General features: G+C 39.1%; 1 protein-coding gene across 5 annotated transcripts in view; it reads right to left on the reverse strand.

Annotated features, from left to right (window-relative positions):
• The window catches only part of TIAM2 (TIAM Rac1 associated GEF 2), a 133,976-nt gene that overhangs the window by 1,461 nt on the left and 113,742 nt on the right, over positions 1-18,773 (reverse strand). For 4 of the 5 annotated variants that reach the window (XM_077782159.1, XM_021532082.2, XM_021532081.2 and 1 more), the window contains 11 exons: positions 10,766-10,945; positions 9,277-9,345; positions 8,780-8,905; positions 7,526-7,634; positions 6,769-6,948; positions 5,287-5,405; positions 4,062-4,170; positions 2,986-3,044; positions 2,054-2,159; positions 1,241-1,328; positions 632-786 (listed from right to left, as the gene is read on the reverse strand). In XM_077782159.1, the coding sequence (XP_077638285.1) occupies positions 632-786; positions 1,241-1,328; positions 2,054-2,159; positions 2,986-3,044; positions 4,062-4,170; positions 5,287-5,405; positions 6,769-6,948; positions 7,526-7,634; positions 8,780-8,905; positions 9,277-9,345; positions 10,766-10,945 (1,300 nt within the window). Of the gene's footprint in view, positions 1-631; positions 787-1,240; positions 1,329-2,053; positions 2,160-2,985; positions 3,045-4,061; positions 4,171-5,286; positions 5,406-6,768; positions 6,949-7,525; positions 7,635-8,779; positions 8,906-9,276; positions 9,346-10,765; positions 10,946-16,803; positions 17,149-18,773 lie in introns of those variants that run through there. The other variant, XM_021532080.3, reaches the window with a different exon arrangement.

Here is an 18,773-nt window from a genome sequence, read left to right on the forward strand (position 1 = left end):
GTAGTCATAAATTAGACACTTCTTCAGAAAGAAAGACTGACTTATGCACCTCAAGCACTGAAGGGCCCAGATGTAGGCAGCAGCTGAACTGTTCCAGGTCCTCTGACATTAAGGGGATTTTACAGAGGACTGATCTGATACAGAACTTGAAATATTAGTTACTACTCATTTAACTAAAATGTCTGAAGCCTGTACTTAATTACAGTATCAGCTGGGATGCAGATTTAGTGCATTGAAAGGAGCAAGACCCCCCTGCCTTTTCCCTGTTGTTCTAGCTACAAATGTTATTAGGGCTGAGTTACTAAAGGGAACCCAGAGGAAAGAATGATAATACTGTATGTCGAAGGCTGTCTGTTCCTTCCCAGCAAAATTAATTTGGGCCTTATTAAGTCTTCTCTGAAGAGAGATAATGACACATTGCAGTGTGGGGAAGTGTCCTTATCTCCTGTAGCCCTTGTCACACACTGAGTTGTAGAGAAAGTACTCCTGCTCCAGTCAAAAAAAAAAACAAAAAAAAAAAAGGGATTTGTGGGTCTGACACATGACACTCTGGTCATGGTAATAATTGTGAATGCCCTACCAGCACCAGAATCTGGACACTTTAGTTTTCACTTGAGAAGGTGTTTCTTACCCAGTTTGGCTGTTGCAGGTACACGATTCTTAAGTGGGATGAGGCGATCTTTACATTTTTTCTCCAGTGGTAGCTCACATTTTATGTGACGTCTGAAATTCTCCCGCAGAATAGAACGGATGACCTTCACAATGTTAGTCTTGTTCTCAGAATCACTGCAAGTTTAGAGAAAACACAGAACTTAATTTCCTTGCTGAATTAAGACTTTCTGCTGATGGGCTTTAGTGCAGTGGGTTTTTTTCAAAAGCTTGCTCTAGTAGTGGGTTTACAGCTATCATAAGATCATAGAATGTTCTGGGTTGAAAGGGACATAAAGATTATCAAGTTTCAACCGCTGTGCCATCGGCAGGGACATCTTAACAGTGTTAGACATTTCACACACCTTGTGTTTTCTGACACCTTGTGCAGATTTCTGACATTGGATCACTACACCTAATTCACCCATTTGAATTTTTTATAGTTTATGCAGTAAAAGACTTGCATAGTGCCTAGCTTCAAATTTGCCACTTTGATACTGCTGATGTGAAGGTCACATGGGGGAAAATATTTTCTTTTTTTTTAAATTCCATTAATGTGATTTGAGGACTACAACCTCCATGTAAAGCTTACCTGCTGCACAACTGAAAAATTGTTTCTGGCCTGCCTTCTAGTTCTGACTTTGTGTGAATCAGTTCCCAGATACAGCTGTTCTCTGTTCCTGTGCATGGAAGGAAACGTTACTTTTGCATACACTCCACAAAACCTTTGGCATTAGAAAGACCAGGGTAGAGCTCCTCCATTCTCCAGAAGGCAATGTTAACTCAGCCACACATGGAGCTACAGAAGATCTCACCCAAGGTGGAACCCAAGAGAAAGTCCCCTAAGCTCTCTTGTTGCAGCAGCCTAGTACTGCCTTTGATAACTTCTCTCTTGGAGAGGTGCTTTCCCCCATTCTTTCTGCTTCTGTATCTTCCAGCCTTAACAGGCCTTCACATAGGTGTGCTCTAAAGACCTTGTGACACTTTACAGAACATACAGAAGTGGATAGGACTATAAAGATCAGCTTGAAAATAAACCCACAGTCCTTTACTACCACAAATTAGTCACCTTTCCGCTGTTGAGGATCAGCACACACACAGCACCAGTGTGTCATCAGAATGTCAACTACAGTAAACCACCTGCTTTTTATTGGGAATTTCCATTCTGTCATTCCTTCACATCATGTTACATCTCCCTTAATGCACAGAAGTCAACATAACAAATGAAGAAAGTCTGTAAATGTATCAAGCCTGTACCCCCCCGAGTACAGAGACAACAGTGGATAGATGGTATTTTCTCTACACCTGCTTGTTTCCAGAGGCTCAGAAAGACATCTGTAAGAAGCAGCATTACAGAATTCCAGAAAAGCATTCAGTCCTAAAGTATTTACTGCAAGATCGTTACCTGCTGTGTTCCCCAGTCGAACTTGAAGAGCAGATAAAGGAATCAACCAACGAAATTTAAATGGATCCAAGTCACCATAATTATGTGCAGCACGAACATTTGTAGGCTGTAAAAAGAAAACAAAGGATATTTCTAAGAAGTAGAAGAAATAGTGGTGTTTCATGCTACTCTTACAAGATGTGCCTCTTAAGAAAAACTAAATTGATTAAACTTTCCTTCACTACCTTAAAATGAACTTGTAAATGTAGTTGAAATGGTGATAGACATAACCTTGGAATTGATAATTGCTTCAACTTTTAAAAGCCATTTGATTTTAACTGATAAAAATAATATTTTGCCTATAAGTACTACCAGGGAAGAAGTTTCCTGTGAAAGAACATACAGACTGTCGATTAACAGAATACATTAATTATCTAGCTGCTGCTGCTACTTTTAGAGCTCCTCCATCTGTTACAATGAGCATAGTGCAGTATATCAACACTGATACTTGGAACATACAATTTGCTACCTGACTTCCACATTTCAGATCTGTAAGTGGGTGCAGAGAAGGTTATGTTTATAATGCCCCTTTTCCTTTCCTTTCAGGGTAATCAAGGGCCCATAAAACGATCTTTCACCTGCACCCTGTGGTAAGGTAGGCCATTGTAAATGCTATCTGGAAGAATTAGTTATTTCTGCATAGCAATGTTTCATCTTCCACTTGATTAAATTAATGTAGAGCTCACACAGATGATGCTGCTTACTAAATAACAAAAAAATATTTATTGCTACACAGATACTAAGCATTTGTTTCAGCAGGATAGCCAGAACTCCAGCCTAGTAAGGGAAAGTGGTGTTTCACCTCAATCACTCCCCCTCTAACATTGTTATGGTCCATCTCACTTTGCAGTAATATCCTGAACATCCACCATCTCCACTGATACCAGACTTACCATTTTCTTTTTCAGTTTGTAGTTCTCCTTATACACCAGTATTACAGCCCTCTTAAAAACTGAAAAGAGAAGAAAAGAAGAAAAGTGTTAATTATAGGCATGATATTACAATATTCAGTGGAAATACGATCTTGGAGAAGCTGATTATTATTGTCATGGGAATGTGAAGGATAAGACAAACAATCATTGAAAAGCATTTGCCCTGTGTTGAGATGACAGCTGGGTTTTTCATCCTGCACTTCCATGCAATGGCAGAATTCTTCCCTCAGATTTTGTTCTGAACATTTAGGATGAAGCCATTCTGTACATTTATTCTGAAACTACCAGTAACCACCTATCTATCTCCCATAAGTTTTCACATAAACAAATACAAAAGATGTAGGTTAGATGTAAGATTTTTCTTTCTGCAGACAGTGGACATTTTCAAGTGGAGTGAAGGGCAGGAGAGTGATGTGAAGGACACAGTCTGTTCTTTCTGCAGTTTAACAGTTTGCTCTTCTGTTTGGAGCATCCCCTCCCCTAACCATGCTTCCTAGGGAAGGAGCGCCCTGAGAAAGAGATACCTGTCTGTCATCAACCTGGAGTTCTCTGAAGGTGTTTATCCACTGAAATATTAAAACAATTTTTTTTTTTTAAGAAATGGACTCTTGTTTGTATGCTCTTTCCACATCAAGTTTCAGGTCAAAATAATCTGGGTGGGGATTTCAGTGCAGTAGCTGTAGAGCAGAAGTTAATCTGAATCCACAAGACATGACTTTCACACAAGCCTCCTCTGAAAGCCTCATTTAACAGAGTGTTCTAAAGACTCTAATATTCCCTATTGAAAATCTTCCATAGTTTAAATATAGGCAAGACAGCAGATAAGGGTGGCTCACAGAGCAAACAGTACCACCAAACAAATAAATAGAAACTTTTTTCATGTTAGGAAAATACAACTATCTATTTTTTCACATATAAGTCCACCCTACATATCACATGACTACAGGGAAGGGAGTTTGGAGCTTTTATCCTGTGAGAAGATATAATGTGGCAATCTTCAGATTTGAAAGTGCAGAGTGCTTAAAGAAGACACTTACCAAACACTGTAAGTTCAAGGTCTTTCCTTGCTTTGCCCAGCGACGGGAAAGGATTCAGCCAGGTAACTGTAGAGTGCATCAGAAGTTCTCCCATTGAAAGCTCTGTCACCTGTATTAAATAATGACAGTAGGTAACTTAAATAAGCAGTATAAATATCTACATCAGTGCTGCACTTTAGTACACATCAATAACTTAGAGGATCTATGTTTTCTGTATTTGTGTATAGATCTTCACTACAGCAGGAAAAGTGTGAGTAATCCCTTTTTTTAAAACAGCTTGCAAATATACAATGTTATAGCTCCTAAGTTATGGAAGCTGGGCAGAAGTTCTTACTGTTAACTTAGAAGTATACTAGGCTGATCTGATATTCTTACACTTCCATATAGCCAGTTATGAACCACCTGATTTATTAGCCGTAAGTAACTTTAATTTTTATAGAGTAATTAGAAATGACACTACCAATGGCAGAATTAATGGAAGTCTTAAACTCTGAGGCTCCTTTCTTCTGTGGGATACAACATAATGCTGAAGAATATCAAAGGTTGTCAAGTTTTATTTCCCCATAAATTATGAGAAACCAGATAGTCAACAGGGATAATTTGACTTTTACTAGCAGGAAATGAAACAACTGAGATGACATCTCTCATATCTGATATCCAACTTTACAGATTTGATCTGCTTAGTAACTGTTTGATGTAAATGGCTAAGTTGAGGCCAGTCAGGGAGATGACTGCACACAGTCTATAACTAATGGGTTTTGCTCTGACAAATACCCATGGATGCCTCAGCACTGGAAGTGCAGAGAATGAGAATAACAGACCTTAATGTGAAATCCCTCAAATTGCCATTTTCATTTATACGGGTGAAAAAATATGTTAAGAACTTAAGAATTCAATAGCATAAAATCTGAATGCCTTGGGGCATGGATAATCTCTGCAATGTTTTGACAAGAGGGATTTTTTTCCTACTGAGAACTATATCTACTCCTGCTTGCAATTCCTGTCAGTCCAGAATGCAGCTCTGGCAGCTGTCTGAAAACTTTACCATAACCTGCTGACAGAAAGAAATTTGTCAGGCAGATACAAAACACAAGTCAAAATATTAAAAGAGAAGGGAGCAAGCCCAGCACAAGTAAATTCCCCATATTACCTCAGGAAGAGAAGAAGCCCCTACAGCAAGCTGGATAATGCTTCAAGAGTGAATGTAACATGTTTCTTCTCTTACCTCTTTCTCTGTTCCACTTTGTTCTGCAACCAGTTGGTCAAATACAGTGCCATAATCTTCATATATTTTCTGCATCTCATTTATGTGACTTGCGACTTTTTCCATTGCCTTCAGTGCTTCTGTAAGGTTTAAAAATTTAATATACAGCTATATAATTTATTTTTATTTTCTAAATATGGTAATTTTAAATTTAATTCCCCTTGAGGTATGTAAAATGACGTTGCCTTGCGAACGTTTGCTGAGCTGAATTCTGTCAATACTTTCTCATAGCAACAGTAGAAGAAAAACTTCCTGGTCAGAGTACGTGAAAAATGCTCATGTGGCATCTTAAGTGACAGAAAAGGCTGCAATAAGCATTCAAGTGACAAGCCCCCAAAGTTAGCAGTATGAAAGTACCATGGTTAAATTTTGCATCTTGTAGATACAGGGCCACTAGATCCTCTGGAGTAATCTACACTTATCCTAGAATAAGTTATCTAATGGTCTTTAAGAGAAATAAATTGCATTTATTTGCAGAATGGACAAAGAAATACAGTGTTAGGCTGTATAAGTTCCTCATAGGCTGTACTTGTGAAATGCTGGTGGCTAGGTTTTGTTTAAATTATGTTTTCCAAACAAGAATGTCTCTAGATTCCATTAGATTTTTGTATTAATTCAGAATGGAATTGGACAGGGTTCCTTTGTTTCATCAATTCTTAACAGCACAGTTGTTTCATCGTCTTAATTTTAGCAGTTTGTCATCTATCCTGATTGCAAATAAGTCCCCAGCCCCAGCTTGTTTGGGGAAGGGAACAATATTGGAAGCTCCTTTTGAAGTCAGTAAGATCCTCATGAGTTTTTACTAACAGTGTATTTTGTCTGCATCCATTTTGTGAAAATGACAGTCAATCCATAAAATACATCTCTTGATTTTCATACACCAGATGCTGTCAGACCTGAACTGGAATTTGCTGGGGTGAAGTCCCAGGCATGTAAGCCTAGAAAGGCAATGCACATGGGAGAACTGCAAACATTTGACAAAGATCTCTTCTACACAAGCAAGAGTCACAGAAGGACCTCGAACAACAAATATTTCCTTCTGTGGTGCTCTTAAATTTTGACATATTTCAAGAACTAAATAATAACCACAAGATGGAGCCTTGGTCAGTGTTTCTCAAGTAGGTTAAAAAAAAAGCAAAAAGGCAACACTGTGACCTGACATGCTCCTTTGCATGAGGCTAAAGATCCCAGTCCTACTTGCCATGGCAAATCCTGGGCATACCTATTTCTCAAAGGGACTTGGACATACCAAGTAGGACTTTTAGCTAAAGGAACAACAACAAAAAAATAAAATACTTATTACTTTTAAGGAGAGGAAGAGAATTCTCTCTAGGTTTTGACAAATTCTGTGCTATCTACCAGAATGCCTACCAGTATGTTCAGAAAGGGCAGGAAATAAAGCTTAACTCATATTCATTCCTGTAGAAGAAAAGAAGTTGTTACCTGTCAAATGATAATGCTCCTCACTCTCATTGTCTGTCAGAGACACCAGCTCTTTTAAAAGCAGAGGATATTTCAGCACTCTCTGAACAGGCTTTATGAGATATGACTCCAGTGTAGAAGAATGTTGCTTTGTGGGATTTCGAGCATCCAGAAAGGTCTTAAAGGCACTATCTGTTTTGGCTAGATAAAGAAGAAAAAAAAAAAATTAATTGGTCAGTTGAACATAAAAAACTCATGGAAGCAACCATAACTGAAAAACATGAAGTGGCAAAACTCTCACCCTTTTCAATGGATGATTTACAGAGTAGTATATATTATTCATTTCATAATAATTTCCTACATCAGATAACATTTAAAAGGGCTGAGAGAGCAAGGTGAGATTATTCCTCTAATTTTTCCACTGCATTGCAGTGAATGACAGGAAGTAATTCCTGATTTATTCTATCATTTGTTGCTGCTTTTCTGGAGTCTGGGCCTGCAGACAGCACAAAGTTGTGGAAGGTGTTTCTACAGTTCTCCAGGCTACTGTCTGGGGGATACAAAAGGAATCTTATTCTTCAGGTCTATACCATACTTCAGAGAACCTGTGATCTTAGATCTTCCTGTCAGAAGATAGCTGATTAGTCCTTGTTTTATACCAATATTTATTCCTGGATTTTATCCAATATTCTTTGCAAGTTGACAAGATTTTTTTACAGTTGTTCATTGCAGTTTGAATTAATGCAAGCGAATTACAATAATGAAGACAATAAATTACCTCTCTCAAGAACTTTCTGAACTTTGATGTGGTTTGCACAGAAGCCACTGTACAGTTTGAAGTGGTCAGCATAATACAGAAAGGAGCCTCCAAGGGAAAACAGCAATTTCTGAAATCAATGCAATCAAAATATTAGTTCACCACTAGAATCCTAAATAAATATTCAGGAATACAACAAGCAGACTCAATGGTGGATTATCTGCTATCTTTCTATACATATCTCATATTATATATATATATATATATATATATATATAAAACATGAATATACTACAGGTAGTAACAATGATATTTTTGTATTTCACTGAGTGTAGAGGTCAGCCTATTTAGACATAGCCTGCAATTTTCTCCTTTCTTCCTGAGCAGGTATTCTGTTTTACTTTATATTTCAGGCAGCATAAGGAACAAAAATCAGCAGCCATATAACTATGTTGTGCTGGGAAAAAAATGTGAGCCATAGGAAGCAAGGCATAAAAGTGCCAAAGCCAGAAGGGACAGAGTAAAACAAATACAGGATTGCTTTCCAGCTGTTTTCCTTTTTTCAGGCAGGTGGTAATTACAGGACACCTCTGATGTTTTTGGATGAAGGAGAGGTTGGGAAGATGTGGGAGGGAGTGAATCACAAGAGAGAGGTTTTTAGAAAAATGCCCCCCAAAGCAAATACAAGAAAGAGGAGTAGCGAGGGAGGAGGAAAGCAGCCCTTTCCCCTGTTAATCAATGTTTGCTCCACAAAATGCAGTGAGTGTTCAGGAGACATGCCAGCAGTTGAGCTCAGTCCTGAGCCAGTGATTCCAGGGAATTGACTTCCTCTGGTCAGGGCAGGTACTGGGTAGTACTGCAGGCCTGCTTCTTGGATCTCACAACATGGGAAACTTGAGTGGCATTTAACAAGAGAAGCACCCAGTGTGTTGGGGGCTAATTGGGCACAGCACAGAGAAGCACAGGCAGGGCAGAATTCAGCATGGTGACAAACTCTCTGCAAAGGAGTTCTATCTCACAAACACTGCCAGTTTATCGTGTACTCCAAGTCTACTCTGTCTTTTCCCATGTTGTAACTTTTGCTATGGGGAGGAAGATAAGACCATGAAAAATAGCACTTATCTTTCATTGCTCAATAGAACTCTGTAATCCAAAGTAAAGCTTCAAACATAAAAGCAACCCTATGAAACTTCTAAGAGCCAGAACCTTCTTAAAGCGAGATTTTCACAAACATTTGCAGGCACACTACAAAGTGTGAAATAATGAAATATTTACCCGGAACTGAGATGGTGTTTCCAATGTATTAAAATCTGAGGAAGAAGATATTCCATCTTCAAGGGTCTCCAAAAACACCTTCTGGAAATCCAGCATTTCTGGCAAGCTGCCGAACAAGGACTCCATCTGTGGAAAACATCAGGCCATGAAGTACAGCACTCCATGGACCTAAAAGGTCTTTTGAAAACAGTGGACTAAGGAATGTAACAAAGAGATTGCAAAGGCTAGTAATGTCTTTGTTAATACTTTTCAAACAGGTTTTATAAAAAACCCATACAAAAAGTGAAGGTTTCTCAGCAGTTAAATCAGAAGAACAATTACTCCTTAAGAAAAGGAAGTGATGCACACACCAGAGGAAAAGGCACCAATTGGTGTCATTCCTATTGGCATCTTTGTCATTTGCTTTTTCTGTCACACTCTCAGCAATGAAAAACGCAATTGCCAAGGTCTTAACCCATGTAAGAATTACAAGGACCTTTTTTCAGATATTCCCTCACCTCATCCTGAGTAAGGAAGGTTTCTTTTTGGAGGGGCTCCAAGTATAGCTCGAAGAGGCAGCTCAAGTCCTGCAAAAAAGAATATTTGTTCACTTTTTCTGTATCATTTCGGAACTGTTCTTTATATGGCAACCCTGAAATAGGGGTAAGTTTGGGGAATGAACTAAAGATACAATTCTTTTTCAGTAACAAAATAGCCTGCATGTTAGCACTGAAGTTACTGCTAAATTAGAGTCAAACTGATTTCAGAGTAATGTTTTGTTTCATCCGTAAGGCTTTACAACTTAATTATAGCAAATTATATTTTAGCTTAGCATGGGGAAGAATTGTTATAGGTGATTATTTTTAAATTAGGCCATATTAACAGCATCAAATATTTTAATTATTTATGTTTCATAAACTATATAAATAGCCACTTTCTCAGAAATCTGTAGTAATATTCAGAGGGAAATATAGCATTTTAAAACACTATAAGTTATTAAAGTGTTCAGTTATGTTGTCAGATAGGTGTGATCATGGGCATTTTCAGTCATTTCGAAAAATTAGTGCCATTTTTGAAGACTTACTATCCCACCCGAAAGCATGGCAGCAGGTCTGGGGCCCACTACAGGGCTCTCCAACCCCAGGAAGAGACACACCAGAAATTCTATGTGGAAGGAGAAATGAGCAGCTCCCTGAAAATGCTGCAACAAGTATTGCAACCTGCCAGCATTTTTCCTGATGCAAAATTTCATGTATATCAGTGGCCTCCAAGATCGTGCTTTGTTCAAGCCATTGCTCTAAAAGACACATCCACACATAAATTAGGGTCTAGCACATGGCTGTAGCAAGCAGTGCACTGGTGGATGAAGTATTTTCTCTTCCACAAACATTATTGCAGCAAGTGCTGGCATCTGTAAATACAGGTTTTGAGATCCAGAAAAGGAGATGATGCCTTCTTGCTGGAGGTCAATGAAATTGATGTTTCCTTTGGCAGCCAGTCACATGATTTTAGAGTTCATAAAAAAAATAGAGATACATGGCTTAGCAGTCAGAAGAGAAATAACTTCCATGTCATGCTACAACCCACTGGAGTTGTGCCTTTTAGCCTTCCTGGTTCAAAAATAATCATGCGCTCTTTTCCACATACTCATTTGTAGGAGACTATTCTGTTCTTCTACTAGATTTATCTTCATCTTGAAAATTAGGGAGACATCTCCTGGAAAAACCTCTTTTGTTTGCAGGTATCTTCTCCCCACACATGACTGCTCTCCAATACAGCTACAGATTGACCATAACTAATGCTACTACATCAAATTCTACACCCTCAGCTGCAGGAGCAAGTCTGCCAGGACAATTAGATAAGGAAACAGGAACAATTAGACAAGGAAATTTTGTAGGTTATGGCCCTTATGGAAGGCTGGTTGTATAAAGATAAAATCAAAATACACTAACACCATCAAGAAGTTACAGTCAGCCTCAAAAACAAGTGAGACATGTTTTTTTTTACCTTGACATAAGACTTCTCAGTGTCCATAAGTTCTTGGATGACTTTCCTCAGTCTATCTGCATCAGAAAGGTGACGAGCCAGTGGTCGTGGAGGTGGATCCTGGTTGTCCTTCTGTCCTTCCATATTGCTTGCTTGGACTTCTTGGAAGTTTCGGCACAATGCACTGATCTGTTCTGCACTCTGTTAAATGAGAAGAAACAGACAAGTGACAGCGTTTTAAAATGCCAGTTGTACTGCAATTATTTATTTCTAAATTCCTCCAATTTTGCTCCTGTTTCAAATTCAGGGGCCACAGCATGCCATTGTTTTTTGTCAGCTTTTTGTGTAGCTTTGAACATCTTTAATTTATAGCAGAACCGGATTAGAGCAGTAAAAGGAATTTAAAATTGCTAGTGATTTTCCAGCACAAATTATTTTCAGTCTTCAGATACAAGCTCATAGCGTGCAAAATATGACAGAGCACTTGGATATGTCACATACTTTGATTCTTATGACACTAGTGTCACACTGTTTTCCACCTCTCTTATTTTGCAACACTCACTGTATCAAAATTGAAAGAATTAGCAGATAAATATCTTATAAGCATCCAGAATAATTATTTTGTATTTCATCTTCAACCTATGTTGTGTTGTGCATTTTGTTGTTGCTTTCTAAACATTGAGACATGAAGCTGAGGGCTCAGATTCCAGTATCTGGGGGTGTCAAAATATGGTCAGATGTTTTCTTTCCAAGGATGTTTTCTTTCCAATATGTTTTCTTTCCAAAAAATGCAATAGGAATTGAATGGTGTTTGGTAGAATTACAGCTCCACACTGATGGAATAAATTTAAAAAACGTAGTCACTCTGTGACACTGAAATTAATTAGTGGCTTGCAAACAAATCCTTTAGGAAGTGGGGTGTGGGTTGTTTTAAAGCAACTTCTAAACAACTGAACACCAAAGCACTTCACTTTTGTTTTCTTTGTTTCTGATGTGAGAAAGGTTTGTATTTATATCAGAATGTTTCAGATTTTACACTCTCAACAGCTCAAGATGCACATGGGCAGCATGATTTACATCAGCCTGATGACTGATCAAGGACACTGGGATCAAGGCAGCCTATTGAAAGTAAGTCACAAGCATCATCATCAGGCACAGTCTTACAAGGAAGAGTTAGAAGTCCTCTATTCCTCCTCAAACACCTTTGCATATAGAGCAGGCAGACATTGGGGAATGTGCTATTTCTACATCCCCTTGAGTTTTGGGGTCAGTGCTGCATCTGTCACCAAGAATCACTGTATGGGAAAGCATATAGAAATAGATGAGACTCCTCAACATAAATCCTTTTTGACCACCTAAGCCATATAATTTTGTTGTCAGAAATTGTTCTGCAATTGTTCTAAGCCCAAGGCACAGGATTACATCTCAGGTACTGTTGACAAGCACTGATTTTTATAAACTTTAATATGTTCCTGGATACGTTTGCAAATTTGGCATTAAAAATATTGCCCTTGACCTCCCTGCTTACAGGATCTTGTCTTTTCCTTAAGTCATGCTGCTCTCTGTCCTTCCCTTTACAAGAGGGAAGAGTCTTCCAGACTACACAATATCCAGACTTCACTCTTTGTATCCACTGTGGTATTTACACTTGGGTCAAAGCAAGCATGAAATGTTACTTGATCACAGGACAAGTGTTTCACATTCACTCGTACACATTGCACAGACCACAGAAGATGAAGGAACCCATTTTGCAGTGGAACCAATGGTTCTTGACAAGGAGCCTAGTATAAATGAGAACATAGCAACAAATAACTAGAGAAGCACAAAACAATTCTTCCTCCATGTTTCTACCCAAAACTCTCTTACCACTCATGTCAAGATCTCTACCCTATTTATCCCTAGTGTTCTGGACGCTACTTTCTGCCTTTAACACAAAACAATTTCCAGCTCTTTTAAACTGTTTAAAACAGATCCTTTCTAGAAAGTCTTGAGTGACCTAGGACCAGCTCTTTTACATCTGGCATGTTTGGGCACAAAAGGTTCAGCTTCTGTCCTCTATTTGGGATTGCCCTGCAGCTGGGATTTCAAAGCCATCTGGGTATTCTGAATGTCAAAATCAAATCTTGGTAGCCCAGTGCCCTTAAGAAGTCTCAAAAGGAACTTCCTCTTGATACGACACACATCCACTGCTATCTTGAATTAAGGAGGGAATTAACCCTGAATTTGCTCTGATCTTGACATTGCAATGGTTAATACAGGCAGATATGACTCAGATAAAACTGATAAATTCCTTAAGCACACAGCTGATTTTATTTGCACAGGACCAAGACTGTTTGTACTTAGTAAATGGTAAAACATTATTTATGCAAACTTTTATAGTCTGCAGTTTATCAGACTAAAAACATTTAAATCAGTATAAAAGAGAATTCCAGATAACTGACTGAAGACAAGGCTGCAACATAGCTTGGAACAGATAAAAGCTGAGGAGAAACTACAATGGAAGGGACAAACTTCCTCCAAAATTCATTACTTGAGCTTATGTATGCTGCTTTCAGCAACATGTACAGGGCACTACAAGCAGCTTCAGCTTACCTTTGGCACTGAACCACAGACAGATAAGGCTAAATATCAAAAAAATTAGACAACAGTGCTAGAGGTGGGAAAGAAAAATGGAGTTTATGCAGGGCTTAAAGAAAAAAAAAACCACAGTTTTTTCCTGGTGTCTGAAATGGATTCCAGCCACAACTCTGCCCACTGTTCTGGCTAGTGTATGGAAAGGGTTCCTTCCTTCTTTCAGGGAGAAGGAAGCTAAGGAGCACTGTGCTTAAAAAACCTTATGGTTTATTTGCCATATTCTAGATTTTCCAACAAAGCTGTGTGAACTGTTCTACAGATCTACCAGTCAGGGGAAGCAACCTCCTGACCAACCTCTCTTGGCCTCTTAGAAAACAGAAGGATGTGTAGAAGCAGCCTGGAGAAATATTTAATTCATCCTTGCATGTTTGAGACTCAGATTTAAGGTTCCACCTCCTTCTGCAAGGAGAATTCTCTGTGAATGTGGACTGCTCAAAGTAACCTTTGAACAGAAAGTTCCAGCCCACAGAGATGTCGCCTTGACCCACAGCAGCCAGCAACCACAGTGGTGATCACCTTGTCAGATAGAGATGCAGCACATTCTCTTTTCAATAATAGTTGTGACAAGAAATATTAAAGATTATTCCCCTAAAGTGAGCAAAAAAGATACTCTTACAAGGATGTCTTACAGATTTTCTTTGCTCCTTGCAGACAAGCATATCATCGTTTGAGGCTGTGCTATCCCCACCAGAGTAACAAAACCCCATAAAATTAATCAGTGAGAGACCAGAAGACATTAATCACCAGTGGTTAAGAACTATCACAGTGATTTCATGGCTATCCTGTGACTTTCTACTGAATTATACTGATTGAGCATAAATGCTGCACAAGGTCAATTAGTGTTACAGGGTCTCTGCATACTGCTGTTAACTTTACCCTCATTTATACATATGATGAACTTTGCCTGTCTGTCAGGGTTTGTTTGAAACAGTGATGGAAAGGAATATTTTAGTAGATTTAGAAAACTCTACACAATTTAAGAAAGACTCCTTGGTGAAGTGAAAGCCAAGCATGACCTTTGAAGAGTGTTCAGGATTCAGTACCCTTGCGCAGGACAGAGACCACATATATGGGCTGGATCACCAATCCTTTGAACTCCCTACCCTAAGAGGAAACATGCTCAGAAACATCCTGCAGAAATTAGATTAGATTAGATTTGGGCCCTCCAAAAATGAACAGCTAACGTGTCAGCTCTATCTGATGGATGCATTTCCAGGAAGACTGAATGCACCAGTGAGCAGAAGAAATATAATTACATGGAATTTTGAGCAATGAACAACTAACCTGAGACACCTTTACACCCCTCGCTCTGTGCAAAAGGAAAGCTCTTGGAGATGTCCATCCCTTTTACTTTGTGTTAGAAGATGTTTCCAAAACAAAGGTAGCTCTGACAGTCACCATGTTTTTTGTAGGTGCATCACTCTATGGGCATCTCTGGCTTCTCCTCAGACTGGGAGGTACTTTGTAACCAAGCAATATAAAAGGCTAGGAAGTTGAAGGCCCTAGCTACCTTAAAGACCACAGAAAAAAGTTGCTTTATGTTAGACACCAATACAGTACTTCACTCTAATTTGTTAATTGAAACTGAAAAATGCCAGCAGAGCTTTAATGAAAAATACTTTGTGGCATTTTCACCACAGAAGTCTGGGCAAAAGTGCTGCTCAGCTTTTGACAATAGAACCTAAACCAAAGCAGTAGCCTCAGTCATTAGTTATCTTCTGCTCCTTCTCCTTGTTTTCCCAACTCCAAGGCCACTCAGTATGAGCTTGTTCCTGACTGACAATAAAATTCTAGGGGTCTGGTTTGTTTCACTCTGTCTCTTGTGTGTCTTTTAATACTTAAAATACTTCAAATACTTAAAACTTTGCTAGAAGGGCATTTTTTTTCATTGTCCACTCAGATCCTTCATAGAAATATGCAAAGCATAAGACATGTTTTAAGGAGGGAGAAGCAAGTCCTCTGCACCACAGGATGAGAAGGTGCCCTGCTAAACACTACCAAATCATATAAAATACAAGGCATTAGCAAGGAACTTTTGTTTTTGAGTTAGACTCTCCCAATTTCAGAGAGATTTACATTAGCAAATCAGCCTGTTAGCAGAATCAGATGTCACCAACCTCATTTAGAATTATCAGAAATATAAGAGGGAGGGGCTGCTGACCCAGTAATTCTTTCCAGAGAGCACAGGGTAAGGTCTGAAAGAAGGCTGAACATATAGCTGTGTAAAACAGCCAAGATGCAACCGACCTGATGTGGTGCCTGAACTATTGATATTTGCATGGTGGCAAATCTCTCTCACCTGCCACACAGAGAGATAACATTTTTCTCTGAGCACAGAACCACCATCAGTGGTGACTGAGGTACTTGACTGAAGTATACTATTATATTTATAATAGTATACTATTATATTTATAACCATTTTTATAAACCAAGTCATGCAGTAGGGACCTGGGCCCAAGAGTCTGCATTGACAAGGTCCCCAGGACAAGCAGCAACCACTGAGTTCATAGATGCTGTGCTCAGTTTCTCTAGAATCAGTCTCCAAAGTCATCTGACCCAACTCATACCAAAGTCAAAAGCAAAACAGAAGTGATTTCCACTTCAGGACACTAAATCCTGACTGTACAAAATGTAGAGATGAGAGCATCAGGAAAACAAAAAGAGGAGCCCTGACCGCCCAGGTCACAAAAAAGAGAGTCTTATGAGGTTAATCAAAGCACATAAAAAAAAAATTTCCAAACCCTGGTTTTGTCAAAAATTGTCAGTTCTTCCTACCCCAGGTCCTTATCCTGATGTTGTCAATTTTAATGCAGGGGGCTCATATTTTTTTACAACCTGTGTAACACATATATGCATACATACATGTATATATATATATATATATATATATACACACACACACATATATACACCCACCTATGTAATACATATATTTTTCTAGCTTTACTTTGATTATGGATCACATTTTTCCATCCCTATTTTCACAATATTAACTTAATTGTGAAAAAAAAAAAAAAAAAAAAAAAAAGAGAAACAGTTAAAATATTCTGGCTGCAGTTATTTCCAAATTTCCATGAGGAATCTTTTTAAAACCTTCCCACTTCTTGTCAAAATATGGATCTTACTTAGTCCTTTCCCTGAGAGATGCAAGAAATAACAATTTGCTCGAGCCCAGCAGCAAACAGCGCAAGAAACCAACCCACCCTTCCCTCCCCCAAACTTCAGAAACCCCAAACCTTTTCCCATGCAGAGTACTGGTGCAAACTCAGCCACCAACTCCACATCGTGCGAATCCATTATTTGATTGCTAATGCCAGACAGTGATTATTTATCAGGCGCAGGCAGCTTGGATGCTCCTGCAGCCCCATCACCCCAGGCTAATTAAGCAGCACCCCCAGCTGAAGCCGCGGCGCTGCAGAACTCACCACGGAGAACATCCTGTGCAGGGAGCCGTAAGCTGCTGCTGCCTGCTGCTGGGTTTTGCGAGCCAGCGCTAAACTCTTAGCTCTGGCTTTACTCCTCCTGAAGGCGGGCATTGCGGCTCGTGAACGCAAACTTTGCCAAAGGAAAGAGCCCTCGGAAGGAAGCCACGGATGCTGTAATCCCCCCACAAACACACCTTCCCTCTGAGCTCAGCTGCACAAGTTTCTCTTTTGTGCCAATTATCCAAAATTGGAGATGCTGAAAACATCCCAGTGCAAGGAGCTAAGCAGCATATGGGAGTACAGACAGACTTGCCATGCCTCCCTTTATTGCTATAAATGAAGGAAGAACATGCTAGATCAGAAGATTTTTTTATAAGCAGCTTGATGTGGTGAGTGCAGGACAAAGTTCAGTTATGACAAGGGAAGATGGGTTTGATCTCCCCAGAAATATACCTGCCTCCCTGCCTGTGAAATTTACTGCATAAACAGAACATCAGGTGCTTTGAGGAAGTTAGCCAAATACCTAAAAATATCTAGAGGGTGCTGACTGCCCTGAAGGTCAGCATAATTTATCAATAGCACTGATGCTCTGTCAAGGGTATATGCTGCTAAATGTTGAGGCATACAAACGCTCTTACAATGATAAAATGAAGAACAAATAGGCAGCTCTCTGGATGATTTCTTTATATAATTATGCTTGTCCTTTGTTTGAACTTTCTAGCCATAATTACATTGATAAAAAGAAATTTAAAATGAGCTCAGTAATAAATTCAGGCTTGAAAGTAAGAGTTCTGATGTTGACATATTTACACAAAACCATTTGGCTCTACAGACAGATTACTCTAAGAACAATGCAGCTTTAAATAAAACATTATAGGACATGACAACACTGAACTGAAGAGATAAAAGACTCATGAGCAATTCATTAATAAAAGGGGAACTACACCAGTGACATAATAAAACACAGCAACTCCCATGTTGCCCCTTTCACGGCACTCCTGCAGTGCAATGAAGTTGAGCTCTAAGACTTCATTCAACACCGCCCTTGGCAGAACCTACTGCTCCCTAGGAAACCCTTTTCTTGAACCCCAATGATACACCAAGTCTGGGTACCTATATCCTTGGTTATAAGTGCACTGCTTCTAAGGTTTCAAGGATGTTCACCTTCATACAAGAGAATAACAAATCTTTCTCCTTTAATTACTGCAATTAAACTTACATCCATCTCTTTCCAAATCATTAGCACAAGTTGACAGCTCAGCATTTGCCAAACTGTACAGCTCAGTCACTGAGAGGCTGCCTATCAGAGGAAAAATGCTGCTGAAGCCCTGAAACAACATGCTGCTGATAAGGCATGCAGAACACATCACGGCAGCAGGAACCTCTTGCTTAGCGGATGGACTGTGCCCTTCCTTTCTCTTGGAGACATAACAGGTTCACTGCGGGACAAGACTGTAAACAGAAGATTGAGGAAATGGTCTTAAAGCAGCAAGAGAGGTTTTGCCTGCTCCCTAACATTTCATTTTTCAGTGGATGTACAGTCTGGTTTAAAAGTTCAAATTCATAGATTATTGTGCCGCATGTACATGGCTACTGTTCTTATCCCCCATTAGCTGGTGTCTCTGCAGTAGTACACAGATCTAGGGATCCACAGAGCAAGTCTGAAGATAAGAAACAAAATTAAGTAAGTAGTTTGTGGAAATTAAAAGTTTATAATACTGCATATATAATTTAAAAAATAATACAGGCCAGGTCACCAGATTAATATTAATGTAGTGAATTAAGAGTATAATGATACTTTCTGGAGAGCTACTGTTTCTTTGTTTCCTATCTGCATTAGTTATGGCACTTTCAAGCTCTGTTTTTCTAATAGATACATGTAAAAACACAGCTCATCTACTGGGACTGAGGAAAAAAGGTTGCTAAATTTCAGGTCCAAGCAATATCGTCAATCTTGATGAAAAACAATG

This window comes from Lonchura striata, chromosome 3, assembly GCF_046129695.1.
Source record: "Lonchura striata isolate bLonStr1 chromosome 3, bLonStr1.mat, whole genome shotgun sequence".
Classification (NCBI taxonomy): Eukaryota; Metazoa; Chordata; class Aves; order Passeriformes; family Estrildidae; genus Lonchura; species Lonchura striata.